The sequence below is a fragment of the Pteropus alecto genome, unplaced genomic scaffold (assembly GCF_000325575.1).
Source record: "Pteropus alecto unplaced genomic scaffold, ASM32557v1 scaffold79, whole genome shotgun sequence".
Taxonomy (NCBI): Eukaryota; Metazoa; Chordata; class Mammalia; order Chiroptera; family Pteropodidae; genus Pteropus; species Pteropus alecto.
This window is the reverse complement of record NW_006494612.1, coordinates 2,124,101-2,140,597: the sequence shown is the minus strand read 5'-3', so window position 1 is coordinate 2,140,597 and position 16,497 is coordinate 2,124,101. Positions and strand designations below refer to the sequence as shown.

The 16,497-nt window shown below is 39.2% G+C and overlaps 1 protein-coding gene across 1 annotated transcript in view; it reads left to right on the top strand.

Moving 5' to 3' along the window:
- PREP (prolyl endopeptidase) overlaps nucleotides 1–16,497 on the top strand; it is a 103,923-nt gene that overhangs the window by 78,442 nt on the left and 8,984 nt on the right. Inside the window, 2 exon segments of the mRNA XM_015600133.1 lie at nucleotides 12,324–12,460; nucleotides 15,320–15,414. Of these exon segments, the coding sequence (XP_015455619.1) occupies nucleotides 12,324–12,460; nucleotides 15,320–15,414 (232 nt within the window).

Below are 16,497 nucleotides of genomic sequence, written 5' to 3'. Positions count from 1 at the left end.
TGGTTCCTGGGCTTTGGTCACTGCTGTCCTTAATTCAGGACCACACTCTGCTTTTTACAGTTTTTTCATCCCCCCACACTGCCACCAACTGCTTGATTGCACAAACACGCTTTCACTACTCCTCACTAACATGTCTCTAATAGTTCACCCTTTTAAAGAGTGCGTAACTACCAGCCACACATTTTTAAAGCTGTGCAGTTCTCTTGTGTCCTATTACTGAATATTCTGGTGGGAATTTGTCTTTTCCAATACTTTGGTTATTGATTTTATTTTTCTAATGAAATAAAATAAGCAGTCTCCTATGATTTTGAGTTAATGAGGATTTGAAATGGATTTCAAGTATTTTTGTTGGGTTTTTATGGTGCAGGTGCAATCTCATGCCGTAAGTTACCAGAACTAAACAGTTTAAGAGCTATAAAACTCCTCTGCCATGGATTGCTAAAATAGATTGACAGCTACATGTGAGGTAAATGTCAGATGTTAAATATTTTTCATTAATGATAAGTTGGAAATTTGTAACCTTGTCCATGCTTATATAGCCTCATAAGTCCCTCAGCCAGTGTTAATTTATATTTTATTACTTTTCAGCTTGTAAACATTTCGATGCCAGACTCTTGGCTACTCAATTTGTATGGATTTTTTTTTTTTTTTTAATGAACTACCATTTAAAATGCTTATTTTTATGCCATTTGGTTGAAGCATCGGGTCCACTTTGAGCTTTCATTTATGCATTTATCTAGTATATGTTTTCTAAATGCCTACTATCTGCCAGGTACCATGCTAGATACAGAGGTAAATAGACACACAACCCCAGAAGGGAGACACATGAGGGCACAATAGTTGTGCCACAGAGGGTTCAAGAGGGTTCAGAGGATTTGCTGATCCCTTATTAATGGTGGCTAAGAGCATGGAGTCTGGAGTCAGATGGCCCAGGTTCAAATCTTGACTTCATTTAGGAGAAATATGACTTGGACTTGCTTCTCTGGGTCAGAGTGACCCCCTCTAAAAAAGGGGGGTATTTATGGTATAGACCTCATATGTGGATTAAAATAAGGGAATATTTATAAAGCCCTTAGAATAGTGCTTGGTACATGGTAAGAACTATAACATTTTTTAAAAATCAAGTAAAATAAATAACATTTTGACTGAACTAAGAACTAAGGAAAACTCTATTGTGAAAAATACAAAAATAACTGGGAGTATTTTAATATTTGTTTTTTAAATGTGTGGAAATTCGAGCTGATAGCTTATTCAGGGATTTACTATCACTAGGTTCTGTCTCCAGAGCCTTAGCTTACTTTTGTTTCGTATATTTTCAGCTGTTTTGACGTTTTCAGGTAAGAAAGAACTCTCTAACAATTAGACTCCGAAATGAAATGAGCTATTATTTATGCTATTGTAAATAAATTTCTCATTATCAGAAACAGCCAAGCAAAGGTTGAATCTACCTGTAGCTTTGGGGATGCCTACATTGGGTAGCAGTCAAGGGAGAAGCTGTTTTGACGTTTTCAGGTAAGAAAGAACTCTCTAACAATTAGACTCCGAAATGAAATGAGCTGTTATTTATGCTATTGTAAATAAATTTCTTTCTCATTATCAGAAACAGCCAAGCAAAGATTGAATCTACTTGTAGCTTTGGGGATGCCTACATTGGGTAGCAGTCGAGGGAGATCAAGTAATTCCTAAAAGCCAAATAATTTTTTTTTTTTTTTTTTGGTCACGCTTTAGTGTATAAAGGCATGCAGCGTTGGGAGCGGGAGTCTGAGGTGTAAAATGCCAATTTCAGTGAAGAGGACAGTTGAGGTTGAGAAGGATTCACAAAGTTTGAAGGCAGAAAGTGGAGAGTTTTCATTGCTAGTCTAAATGGTGGACTTTGTTTCCTAGAGAATGGGGGGAGGTATTATACCTTTCAGTCGGAGAGTGGCCTAGATTCAAAGGAAGATTTTAGGGAGAGTAATCTGGTAATAGGTGCCCAGATTAGAAGGAGGAGTCCTGTTAGAAGGCATGGCCCCCACGTAGACAGGCAGGGGTAAGATGTGTGTGAGAGGCATCTAAGATGACTGTGAGCCTCAGGAACTGAGGCAAATACCTAACTGGGTTAGGTATTTGGGGATCAGAAAGAGAGCATTTTATATGCAATTCTAACTCATTTTTTCATTCAGCAAATGTTTGTTGAATGCAAACAGTGCAGAGCTCATACCCACCACCCCACCCCCTGCCCCGTGATGGATTTATCATGCTGTTTTCATGAAAAGGAAGACAAACACATGTACAATCCACAGGCACTTTAAATCCCATTGTAGTGAGCCTTGTTACAGGGCAATTTGCATTCTGCAGGAACCTCTTAGAAACAAATGCCTGTTAGAAAAACAGAGCCACTTTCTTTGGACCTCTGCATATAGTAGGTCCTTCACTTTAGTGAGAATATCTGATTATGTATTTGCATTGACCACAAAGAAATCAGAACAGTGGGACTGAAGACAGCTTTTATTTTCTTCGATCAAGTCATGTTTGTTCATCATAGCCGTGAATGTCTTTCGACCTTAAAACACCTGAATACCTGTAAAATCCAAATAAACTCATCAAAGCACCATAGTGCAGGATCCTCCACCACTGTCCTTCTTTCCTTGTGTTCAGAACCATTTGACTTCTGGCTCCACAGTTTGAGACTGGGAATAGGCTTATTATTCAAAAGAACAGATGGCCAAGCCTTAGAGAGCTGATGCATTTCTGCAGAGACTATCAGTATAGCACTTAGCACATTATTAGTGCTCAAGAAATGTTCCAAAAGTTAAAATAGATTTTTTTTGATAGGCTGCCTTTGCTGTAATTGAGGTGCCCCACGAGAGTTTTTAAATCTCCAGTGTTACTAAAATGTCATCCAGCCATCCTTTGAAAAGCAAACGCAAACAATCTGGAATAGAAATTTCTCTTTATATTTTCTGCATAAAGGTGACTCTTAAACTCCTCCCCACTCCTCTGGAGTTAAATGCCTGGAAAATGCCAGGCTAGTATTTTTAACCTAAGCACAGTACAGAAATGTACAGTGCCTCCTCGAAGTCCTAGGAAGTTCTTACATTTGACTAGTTTTACAAGATAATGGGGGCATGGAGGTTGCCTTCTGCCCAGTTATTTGGGGGGTAGAATGTCTCATTCCCTGCCTGCACTGACTACGGGAATTTCCAAGAAGCTATGCTCCTTGTCAGATGTATTTGCCACACTTAGCACAGGCCACACAAGTGGCCTCTGTCAGCTCTGATAAAAAGGGAAGCTCAACACCCTTTTATGAACATTCTCCTTTAAACCTGTCAGGCTCTAAAATTAGGCAGGAGTTGCTATCACCAGACATTCTTCTCTCCACAGGGCTTGCCCTTTGCAGTTTACCTTCATCTTCTGTGGATGAGCACATCCCTGTTACTGGTGATATCGAGAGTCCTGGCATTTGCCTTAGATAGCACCAAATCAAAACAACATCAACTGTGGTGGTGAAGTTTGTTTTCAGGAGCTTAAGTGGTTGCACGACTTTGAGTATCTTAACAAAATTGATATTAAGTAGAGACAGCTGATCTATCTAATGTTCTCTTGATTTGTTATGTTTGCTTGCTCCTGTTTTTCGTTTAAAGGCAGATGTTTTTATTTCATCTATTTGAAACATATTCAGATGCTAGGACAGCTGGATGCATATTCAGTGACTGCTGATGCTTTCAGAGCAAAACCGCTTTCCATTTGGTGATACCTCTGGAAAGTCAAGCTTGATAATAAGGATGGGTCATTTCTGACATTTTGAGCTATGTACTTTATGTAAATGCAAACCTTTTCTCTCTGTTCCTAAATAGTTCTTTTTCTTTTTTTAATTTAAGCTTAAGGATCATGAGCTCATATCTGTTAAACAATCATTCATTGGAATTTGGTTTTAAATGTGCAAAATTAGAAGCTGCTTTAAATTTAATCGATTACTTAGAAAGTTGGGGTTGCTTTCTTGGTGATTCTCTGAAGCATTTTTTGTTTCATTTGTGAAGCGAATCATGTAAGTTAAGCCTTTTTAAAATACTATTAAAACCGAATTTTTTTTAGCAGAATGGAATGACAGGACGTAGTGGGATTTTTATTGTTTTAATAATCTGTCTTCAAGATGGTAACACTGGCGAATGCAGAAGGGCCATTTTTCCAAGCAGACCTGCTTTGCTTAAAAATATATAATAATAATAAAATAACAACAACCCCTGTATCTTGAATATATGACTTTTGACATGCTTGAATGAGTATCCTATTCAAGAGGGTAACAGAAAAGCAAAAAAGCACAGCATTTCTGACAGGATATTCGTCCCCTGGATTCCTTAGAAATGAATGATCATTGTCTTGGGGGAACAAAAGGATTACAGTCAGTCTATGCCAAAGGTTCTAACATTTTTAAAATTTTGCATCATTACACCCAGTAACGATATTTACAAGGAAATCTTAGCTCAAAATGAATTACTTTGTGATGTAGTAGAGAAAACTCTGGGCCAGAGACTTGGGAGATCTGAGTGGTAATTTTCCATAAGCTGCAGTATTACCTTAGCAGATGCTTATCTTTGTGGATTTTATCTTTGTCATTTGTAAAAATAAGAGAGTGACTGGCTAGATGATGTCCCAGAATGACAGTCTCTGCTATCTGAAACATTTTAAATCCCCAGATTTGGGGATTATCATCTTAATTCTACTGGGCTGAGAAAGAACTGACACTGGCTTCGTTACCAGGTGGCACAGTCTTTTGATTGCTCAGAAAATACCCATCGCTGTCCTCTATAAAGAAACAGTGTGGGCTTCACAGAGTGTCTGGTTCCTTATACCTTATTGTGTTCCTTATACCTTAATGTTCTTGGTTTTCAGTGTGGAGTAACATTGTTACACTGCTGTAAGAGTTACCAAAATGGAGAATTTTTTTTAAGGGGGAGGAAAACAAAAATTGAAAGAAGCGTTCTTAATTCAGTATTTGATCAACCTTTGGCTGGCTCACTCATGTTTAGAAATAACTGTGGCTTTGAATCACTGTCAAGATGTTTATTTTTTTTTTTTTTTATATTGATGTCCCTGATGAAAGTTGCATATCAAAACACGCTAAAATAGTCCCTCTTGTGAGATTTCATGGGTACTTCCAGAGAGTGTCATGGATTCTTTGGTGGTGCTTGTAGCCAGGGCCGACCCTGTTGCTAACACAGGTTTTGCAGGCTCCTTGCTGACCTGCATCACAACCCATTTGCTCTTCTGCTGACAGAAAGAGAGGGAAGCCAGGGCCCATCAGCTTCATGTGGCGAGCCTGGATGACAGACTTTTTCTATTACTTGAATGAGTGTCTTTTTGATCGCATGTGAGCACTTTGTTCCCCTGTCCATTAAAGATCCCATAAAAACTTTGTCATCCTATTAAAGTATTGTACGCACAGTGGACACTCAAAAAGAATGGATCTGTATACTTAGCTCTCTCATTTGGTTCCAAGTAGGAGAAAAAAAATAAATCTTTTTGCTTTTTAACTTGAACCTGAGTATTGTGATAGCAGTAAACTATTGAATAATGGAAAAATAACACATGGATTTAAGCTTTGGCAGTCAGGGAGACCAACTCTAATGCCTTTTGTATTATATATACGGATGCTCCTGGACTTACAATGGGGTTACATCCTGATAAACCCATCACAAGTTGAAAATATCATAAGTTGAAGATACATTTAATACTACACTGTAGAATATGGGTTGCTTACCTGCACGATCACATGGGAGCTGCGGCTTGCTGCCACTGCCCAGCATCACTAGAGAATATGGTACCACATATATCTAGCCTGGGAAAAGATCAAAATTCAAAATTTGAAGTATGGTTTCTATTGAATATATATCACTTACGCCCCATCGTAAAGTTGGAAAATGGTAAGTCGAACCATCATAAGTTGAGAACCATCTGTATATATAAATTACATTATAATTTTTGCATGCTACTAATAATAGTTTAAGGTTCTACTGTTCCAACCACAATTCCACTTTAGAAAATAAGAGGAGTCAGGGAGACCAGTTGGTTTGAGGCTGATGAGTAGAGAATTCTGAGTAGGTTTGCCAAATGAGAGGAGAGGCTTGCTTGTAAGAACTAACGTGACCAAATGAGGGCCTGGGTGTGGGAGTCTTTGGCACAAGATGTGATTCAGAGAGTTAGTAGTCAGGTGGCTGAGGAGAAAGCGAAATAAGAAATTGCTGCCACGAGACGAAATAAGCTTGGAGAGGAGCACATATAGGGTATACCTGAGGCAAGGTGACTTAGAGATGTAGCAGGGCCCTACCCACCATGTGAGATCACAGCCCCCTTGGAGTTGAGGTGCCCTCAGGGCCTTTGTACCTAGCCCCTCATATGGGCCTGCAAAACTGGAAGTGAAGGTCCTTGGCACAGAGTAGTTTATTGGAGCTGAGGTGGCAGAGCAGAGATTTGCAGAGAGAAAAGAGAAGACCAAGTATAGAACATTGCAAAATAGTAGCGTTTGGCAGGAGGAAGAAGAGCTAGTAATGGATCAATTAAGAAAGCTGAAAAAGAATTAGAGAAATAAAAAAAAGAACCAAAGAAATACTCCACCCAAGAAGCCAAAGTAGCAGTTGCCAGATAAAGATCAAAATGAATGGGGTCTGGGAAGAAACCAATTCAAAAGTTTCTGAACAGTAGGGGAAAGAATAGTTCTTCAGTAAATGGTGCAGAATAGTTGCCCATTTGGGGAAAATTAGATCTAAGACCATATGTAAAAGTAAACTTCATTTGGTTTTAAAATATAAATAAAAATTTTAAATGAAAATATAGACATATTTTTATAATTTGGGGTGAGGGCGGCCTGTCTATATATGTGGTATCTATAGTCAAGATACCACAAAGGAAGTAAAAAAACAAGTTATAGACCAGGAGGAAGTACAAACAAAACATACAACAGAAAAAGGGTTAATATCCTTAATGTAAGAAGAGTTTCTATAAACTATTAGAAAAATTACGATAAAGGGTAGGTAGGCACACTTTATTCTCCGAGGAAGAGATATAAAATGACTTATAAATAGATGAAAATGTATGCTAATTTAAAAACTGAATCAGTCATAAAGCAATAATGAGATGGTACTGTTAGCCGGCTAGACTAGCAAAAATTAAAATCCATTTTAACATCCATGTGGATGAGAAATGGACACTTAGGTAATCATTGTCTTGAGGAGCTTAAGTTGATACACCATTTTTAGGGAATTGTCAGAATCGATTGAATTTTTACATACTCTTTGATGTAGCAATCTCATGTCTAAGAATATATCCTACAGAAATCATAGCATGAGTACATAAGATTTATCTGAAAAGGATGAATTCCATCATTGATAATGAAAAAAATAGTCTGAATATCAGTGTGCACATGGTTAAATTTCATACAATGAAATGCTGGACAGCGATTTTTTTTGAATGAGATAAATCTGGGTGTTTTAACCTAGAAAGAATTCCATGATATCTTTCTAATTGAGGAGTGGCAGGAGTAGGTGGTAGCCCAATATTAGCCTCATTATGTGTATTGCCCTATAATAATAACCTGTATATGTGTGTGAATACGTGTCTCTATAAACTTACAAAAAAGTTGGGAAGGGTCTACACTGGATAGAGGTAGGGATGGAGGGACAAGAAAAAAGACAAAAATGTTCATTGATGTCCTTTGGAAGAGCAGTGGTGGGGACAGAGGCGTGAATGGGGTAGGAAAGCGTGAGCTGTGTGTATAGGTTTGATCAGAAAGGAAGAGGGAGATGCAAATTTATCTTGAGGGACAGACAGGGTTAATACAAAAGGTTTTGGATTTTATATAGGATAGGAGAAAATTGAGTCTGTTTAAAGTATGCCAAGGAAAGGGAGAAAATACAGAAAGAGAAAGTCATGGTAATCGGAAGCAAATGGTAGTATTGGAGTTGGTAAAGAATGGAATCAAGGCTGAGTGATCCTTCTTTCTCTAGGGTTGTAGACGGTGAGTGAAGCTGGCAGGTTTTTTCAAGAACCCCTAGCAGCTGGCCTCCATAAAGATATAGGCAAGGCCAGATGCAAAGAGTCAGGAGTGTAAATAGATAGTGTTAGGAACAGAAGAAAATGGAGAATGTTGGAAACTGCCACTCTGGAATTGATTTAGGAACAAAAAGGTGTAAGGAAGACATTTAGGAGCTATATGGGAAGGAAAAAAATAAGGAATTCATTTAGGGAAAGGAAAAAAGTAATAAAGCATAATTTCAGAGCCAGTGATTTCAAGTGTTATTAATTTGTAGTGAAGCGAATTGGCATTTTCTGAGTGCCCAACAGCCCAGGGGAGGAGAAGGGATCCAGTGGGTGTGGTTAGCATTAGAGGATTTCAGGCATTAGTGACACTTAAACGGCTGGCCAAGTGTCCCAAGCTGGGCAAGAAAGCCCAAGAGAGGTTGTCAGCCAGAGAGAGTATAGGACTCAGAATTGAACTCTATATTGAAGAATATCACGATAAGAGTTAAAAAAAAAAAAAAAGCAGCAGATGCCCCAGAAGGAAGGAAGGAAAGGAGGTAGTGAAAGAACAAATTGGAGTCCCAGGGGGAATGTCAGAGTTCCTTGCAGAAGAGGTTGAAGTTCAAAGTTCAAAAGGCATAACCAGCATAATGGATGTGTGAAGTGCCTGTTGGTTTGTCTCCTTAGACTTTAAGTTTCATGAGGGAATTATCCAGGTCTTGTTCATCCTTATGTCTCCAGTGCTTAGCGCCATGCCTGGCACTGAGTATTGGAACTAAGCGGGTAGGGTAGAGTGGAAGCAAAGGTCTTGACACTGAGACATTTAAGCCTCTGAAGGTCAGGATGCTGGACAGGACATCAATTGCATTGATAAAGTCACTGAAGAAAATTGCAGGAGAACTGGATAAGGAAATATAGAGTCCCATATTAAAATTGTCAAGGATTGTGAGAAAATAACTTTTAGTTGATATTGACAAGGATAGAGGGAGTGATAAAGGCAAATGGTCTGACTAGATTTTTGAGCCCAGTTTCACCTGTATCAGAGTAGCTAGAAGACATACTAAATCTGCAGGTTTCAGGAAACTATTTTCAATATGTTCGTCACAGATGCATAGGCCCAGCCAATAAGGTTCAAGAGCCACTGGTGTGGCTTCTGAAGTGGAGCTTTCTGATTTGGCCAGGTTTGAGGACCAAATGGCAACAAGTAGTTTGCTAGCTTCTCCTCCTAACCAAGCAAATTCAGGGCAGTGGGAAAGAAAATGTACCCAAAGCCTCTTAAAAGTTTAAAGGAAGTGGCTTCAAGAGATAACCAGTTTCAGTTAAGGAAGTAGAAAATGCATAATGGAAAATGGCTGGACTATTTTTAATGACTATTTCTAAAATGTCCACATGGATTCCTTCCATAATTATCAGAAGACTGAGGATTCAATTTGTCCTTTTATTGAAGTCAGGTTAAGGTTTAATATCAATTGCTTTTCCGCAAATGGAAATGACAAAGAATGCTGCTGTGTGTGGGCAGAAAGATTTGATAAAATATACACACATGTATATATGAGGGATGTATGTTTATTTCAAGACTGGAATTAGCCTTCTTGTAAGGAGTTTTCTTGAAGATGATTTTATTATAATCATCTTCACAATGCACTTTCACTTGTGAACAGTGTTCGAATTTTTTTCAATTTTTATTTTTCAATTAGAGTTGACATTCAATATTATTTTGTATTAGTTTCAGGTGTACAGCATAGTGGTTAGACATTTATATAATTTTCAAAATGATCCCCCTAATTAGTCTAGTACCTACCTGGGACTATACACGTTATTACACTATTATTGACTATATCCTCTATCCAGAAGTCCCCAACCTTTTTAGCACGAGGGAGCGGTGATGCTAGTGCTGGGGAGTGGCTGCAAATACAGATGAAGCTTCACTCGCTCACCAGCCACTCACCTTTGGCTGTGCAGCCCCGTTCCTAACAGTCCACGGACCGGTACTGGTCCATGGTCCAGAGGTTGGAGACTCCTCCCCTATGCTGTACTTCACATCCCAGTGTCTATGTTGTAAATACCAATTTGTACTTCTTAATCCCTTCGCCTTTTTCACCTAGCCCCGAATACTCCTCCCCTCTGGCAATCACCAGTTTGTTCTCTGTATCTATGAGTCTGTTTTCATTTTGTTTGTTCATTTATTTTGTTCCTTAGACTCCACATGATATTTGTCTTTCTGTCTTATTTCACTTAGCATAATACCCTCTAGGTCCATCCATGTATTTGCAAATGTAAGATTTCTTTTTTTATGGCTGAATAATATTCCATTGTATATATGTACAACTTCTTTATCCAGTCATCTATTGATGGCCACTTAGGCTACTTCCATACCTTGGTTATTGTAAATAGCACCGCAGTGAACATAGTGTTGCATACATTTTTTTCGAATCAGTGTTCTGGTTTTCTTCAGATAAATACCCAGAAGTAGAATTGCTGGGTCATAAGGTAGTTATTTTTAATTTTTTGAGGAACCTCCAAACTGTGGCTCCATAGTGGCTCAAAATGTTATTTTAACATCTGGACCACACCAGCTTAAAGCTAAGATGTATTTTTGCAACTACTGGCATAAAAGGGGCTTTGTGCTTTTGTTGGTATTCTAAAAGGTTACCTTTGTCCTGGAGCCAGATGGGAGAGTTGCAGACTGACTCGCAGGCACTGCACATCCTACAGGTGGTAGCAAGAAAAGTGGTGCCAGAGAAGGAAGTCAGATTGTCACAAAGTGATGAGATAGAGCACTCCATGAACAAAAAGAGAGTCTGCGAGTTAGCTTAGTGGGGGCTAGAGGTGCATCAGCCCTGCTGACTGATGAAAAGCAGGGTGCAGAGAAGGAATGAGCTGGATGGAGAGAGACTGAGTGCAGGGGCAGGGATTTGAAGTTGGGGGTGGCCGGAAGGAACACTCCTTTTTGAACAGCTGACTCGGTTAGGGTAGAATTGTGTGAGCCCAGTTGCTCCCTGCTCCTGCTATGCTGTGGTTAGAGTGCTCCAACATCTCCCTAAATCTGAGTTGAAGGCCCTGGATTTCAGCTCATTAGCCCCAGCCAATCACTTGAAATGTGTTTCTTTTACTCTGCATTTACTCTTACCACCCACACAGTCATACTCTGTTAGTGACTGCTCACTGCCACTAAGGAACTTTAAATAAAACTGTGTCCGCTCTGTTAATTTTGAACTCTATATTCTCGATTCCTAAACTGTCAAATTTACGTCTCTCAGTATTTCTAAGTCAGAAACAAATGCTTTTATACTATTATTTCTTGGCAGGTTTCAAAAAACCACCAGACTTGCAGGTGTTTATTGTGACCCAGTTGTGCCTTTCTCCAAATTTGCATTGTCTCCTGCCTCTCTCCTCCCCCAGCTATTTGCTTCCAAGCACTTTGTAGCATCTTCCTACAGTAGAACCGCTACCTTAAAAGCTTTTAATATAATATGGCTGCAAACTTGTGTAAAGGCTTATGTCCTTGACTGTGACAGATGAAGTCAGCAAGACGTTTCTGAGCTGGGTACTTTTTCCAGGCATCACTTGGGGTAGAGACACCATGTTTGTCCAAAGAGAAAGCTCTTTACAGATTTTCTGTCTAGAAGAAGCCATTATCAGCTTTTGGTGGCTTACTGCTTATTCCATGACTTATCATTCAAACAACATTTAATGTTCTCCTTCTTCTTTTTCTCTTATTCATTTTATCCAAAAAGCAGTGAATGTGGAAATGTTGACTAAACTTGCCTGAGGATGCCCAGACTAAGGGAAGGTTTCATGAGCCTTAAAAATACTGGAGAAAGTGTCTTCATTTAACCAGGAATAACAGAATTTTCATGTTGTTCCTCCTCTACTCTCTAAGCTAATATATGGTTTGTTTGAAGTCAGACTTGGCCATCCTGCCGAACAATTCAATATAGGGAGATTTCTTCATCTCCCAGTGTTGAGAGTGGAAAACAAATGTGTTTTCTGTGTGCCTTGGAAGGCCCTGGAAGGTGGGCATGAGGGCTCCATTTTAGGACTGAACGACTGAGGCTGAGGGAAGATAAACGGCATGCCCAAGGTCACTCGCTAGATGGTTGTGGAATAAGAATTCAAAGCCAGCTCTCCCAGTTTTCAGACCCAAGTGCTTTTCACTGCTCCTCACTCTCTCCATAAAAACTGAGAGATGCTTCATCAGACACCCACTCCACTGTGTCACTATACGTCTTGGTGGAGGATTTACTACCTGTATATGTTTCCCATATAAAAGCATACAGGTGTTTATGGAGTAATGCTTAATCTAACTATTCTCTCTTTTGTTCTAGATTTTCTACCCTAGCAAGGATGGTACAAAGATCCCAATGTTCATTGTGCATAAAAAGGGCATAAAATTGGATGGTTCTCATCCTGCTTTCTTATATGGCTACGGTGGCTTCAACATATCGATCACACCCAACTACAGGTAAGCGTGGAACACTCTTGGCGCTTCAGCGTGCGTTTGATCCTCTTCATACAGTGGGAAGAAACCATAGGTGGTGCTAATGAATCTTATTTTTCTATATATTTAACCATATATGTCTTGCTTGCCATTTTCGTGGAGAGGCAGGATTATGTGTTATTCTCGATGCATTTTTAGTCAGGAATTTCAGGATCATTACGAGCTAATCTTGTGTAGTATCTATTGAGTCTTGAAGAAAGAAAGCTCCTACCTTTGGTGTTTGCATTTGCTACCACCCCACTGCCCTCAGTATTCTCTTCAGAAGGACTGGTTTTTCAGCTGATATTTTTTCAACAGCACGAGTCTTAAAATAGACTATCTTAACATTCAGCCATAAATATATTTTCTGTATAGCCTATTCATCCATTTTAAACTGTTCTATACTGTTTCTGTGATTATTTTCCAATGACTTATGTTTAGGGAGAAAAATCTAAATTTGTACATTTGCCATTGTTTATGTGAATATCTTGTCAGTTATTTGCAAACTTGATTTTAATATCCCATTTATAGTATCAAATGGAATTTGCTTTGAGTATTTTTAATAAAAGCAAGGAATCTTCTACCAGACCAGCTTTAAGCCAACTTCTAAATAGTGCCTCACGTGAAATCTGATTCAGATTCATCTTTCTTATTTGGGAAGAAATATATGGGCTGGTGACTGTCAGGACATAAATTCAGAGTAGATTCAAGCAGGTGTCCCAAAATTGAATACAAGAAAGCCATTACTTTGAGTACTTGGTATCAATAGAGCACTCTAATTATTTAGGACTTAGTAACAGATGAAACATGATTGCTGCCCTCAGGTGGTTTACAGCCAAATTGTGAAGTGTCTTGAACATGTGGCTAAAGTTTTTGATTTTATCCTTTTGTTACTAAGGAGCTGATAAAGGTATAAAATCATCATGTAGAATAATATTTTTAGATTTGTGAGGCATCAGTCATCATGAGTAAATTGAAGGGAAACTACTTTAAACAGTGTACCAGTGGTGGTCACTCATTGCGCAGTGACAGTGCCATGCACATTCTGATGCCTCCTCCATACCAAGCACCGGTGAAGACCAGGCCTGAGCCCACAGACGGGCTTCCTGTCTCTTACCAGAGTTAGCCAGGCAATGAGATTCACTGTTTCATTACTATGTCCATGTCTAGGTGGTAAAAACCATATGCCAGATTTATTTTCTGAGATTATTAGCCTAAGAGCACAAGCCAGTAGCTGTTAGTTCATTAGATTCACCTAATTCTTACAACCAAAAAAAGCGTCGTTGTTTGCCCCTCTTATTACTCAAAGTGATGAAATATACCAGGAGTCCCCAACCACCAGGCCACAGACCTGTACCAGAACTGGGCTGCACAGCAGGAGGTGAGCGGCAGGCAAATGAACGAAACTTCACCTGTATTTGCAGCCGCTCCCCAGCGCTAGCATCACCGCCTCAGCTGCATCTCAGATCATCAGACATTAGATTCTTATAGGAGCACCAGTCCCTGGTGCCAAAAAGGTTGGGGACCGCTGAAATACAGGCTTAAGTTTCAAATCATAGTGATGCCAGGGAATAGGGCCAATGAATACCTGCTTCACCTAATGAACGGGTCAGAGACTTGTACCTTGAGCCCCATTCCCTTGGTCCCCATAGCGGGGCTAGGATCAAGACAACACTGATTCCTGAGCAGATCTGTAGCTAAAATCATTTGTCTTTGTTCATTTGCACAGCAAGTATTTATTAAGCCTGCTCTCTTGAGAATCCAGAGATGAGTAAGGAAGGGCCCCTGAATCGTTTTCATCCCAGAACCCAGTGCATTGCTGGTATTCCAGTAGAGACTATTAGGGTGCATGAAAAACGCACCTTGAAAAGACCAAGTGATTGAAAATCCATTTGGCCAATTTTATATGATCTGATCACCTACCCCAACCCTCCTTTCTGCTTTATCCTTGAGATCTGGGAAATCAGCACTCAGACTGTCTAGAGCCCCAGGCTGCAGAAGCCTATGGTTTCCCCAGTTACTAAAGGGAAGAATGATGAAATTTTCAGAAATAGTTCTCAAATTAATTTTAACTAACAACAGATAGAAAAATGTCACTCAGCATTTTTAGGATCAGAGTAGAAAGAGGAGTAGAAAAACAAAATCATATTTTCCAAAGGACATAAATTTTTTGTCCTAGAAGCTTTGTGCTATAGTTTCTGTTTGCTTCCAGGAAATATTCTCCAGCCATGAGCCCTCTATTCCTATTTTCTGGTCTGTGTCCTCTATCTCCTCTACCTCTCTCTCACTATATGTAGTCTGGTTCAACATTGAAATTTCTGTAAAACTGGAAAACCTATTTAAAATCAGTGTTTCAGAATGCTTTATTTTTTCCAATTTGAGCAATTTGAAGAGAGATACCAAAAAAAAAATGGTAGCAGGGGTCATTAGTGGGTGTTCTTATGCGCCAGCCCAGCACCACTCATACCAGGCTGTCACATGGTTGGCAGTATTTTGTTTGCCAACATAGTTGTTAAAAGATAGATTCGGTTTGAAATGAAGGCCTCTGGTTTTTCCTGTTTGCATTATGAGTTTTATATTCACACTTTGTATGTGAAATATTTACCAATATAGAAATGATAAAGACTAAGTATTCATGAAAATATATGAGCTTTGCAGTTAAACATTAATCAAAAGTTCTATATTTTTTACTTTAATCAAGTAATATAAAAACATTGGACTCCAATTTAGATATTACAACATGGAGTGTTTTCAGGGATACAATTATGTTTTTGAGGTGGAGGGAGATAACATGGTCCTTACTAGGCAGTTAACGAAAGGTTAACTATTTTTACTATTTCTCAGTGTGTCTAGGCTTATCTTTGTGAGACACATGGGTGGTGTCCTTGCAGTGGCCAACATAAGAGGAGGCGGTGAATATGGAGAGACGTGGCATAAAGGTGAGCTGTTTTCTCTACAGAAACACAAATACGGCGTAGTCAAAGCTATGTTTGAATGAGCTAAGGGAAGTTAGGAACAGAAGAGCATTTTGACTAGACAAATGAAAGCTAAGGATATTTTCCAACACATTGTAGGTACCACTCACTCCCCCTTTAAAAACACCTTTTCACATTTTATTTTCCTTTGTAGTCTGTTTTAATGAAGTACATATTTTTCAGAAGCATTCACTATAGACCATAATCAAAATTATTTGTGTGTGTTTTGTTTTTTAGCAATGCTTAGGGTAGATTTTTATCCTGGAAGAAGTGAGTTTTGGGGCTACTTTTTGGTATTTATTCTATTAGCCTGGCTTTTACTGCTCAGCATTAATTGGCTGTCTCAAAACAGACTTCAAATGGATCATTTTCTCTTAAAAGAGCAACCTAAAATAGAGCTTTCCTGTTCCCAGTGTGGGCATCCTTTTGCTTGTTTTCTCTGATTTCCTCCAAAACTGCTGCGAAGTAGCATCCTCCTAGCCTTGCTGCTGTGACTTGTATCATGTGCAGGTTTAGACACAAGAATTTAGTTGTTTTTCTTTTCTCGTTTTAATGATTTGGTTTCCAGTCTCTGGCCTTCTGAAGCATGTATTCTGGTTGACTGAGGATGACTCTGTACTCAGTTTCATTCTCGTATTGTCACAATTTTTTTAAAGAATGATGATCTTTATTTTTAAAACTCTATCTCTTCCTTTTCTCTCTATATAGAGCACACTCCTTCTCCCAGGCTTTTGTGTATCTGGAATTCATAGACTAACAATAGCCTGAAGGAGGTGTTCTTCACTTGTCTTATTCCTATGTCCTGTGGAGGATACGGGACAGCACCTTCACTCCCACCAGCTCCATGCTTCTCCCCTCTATCATCATCAGCCATCATTTATAGAAAACCTACTGGGACAAGGTAGCCACTAGTGCTTGGGCTTGGTCAAGCACTGTTCGTGTCAAGATGTAGGAAAGGCCCAGGCCTGACTCCTGGGCATCCAGCATTTCCCCCAAAAGCTGACTATTTGTGCATCTTAGCAAGAGTGAGTGTTCCTATTTGACACA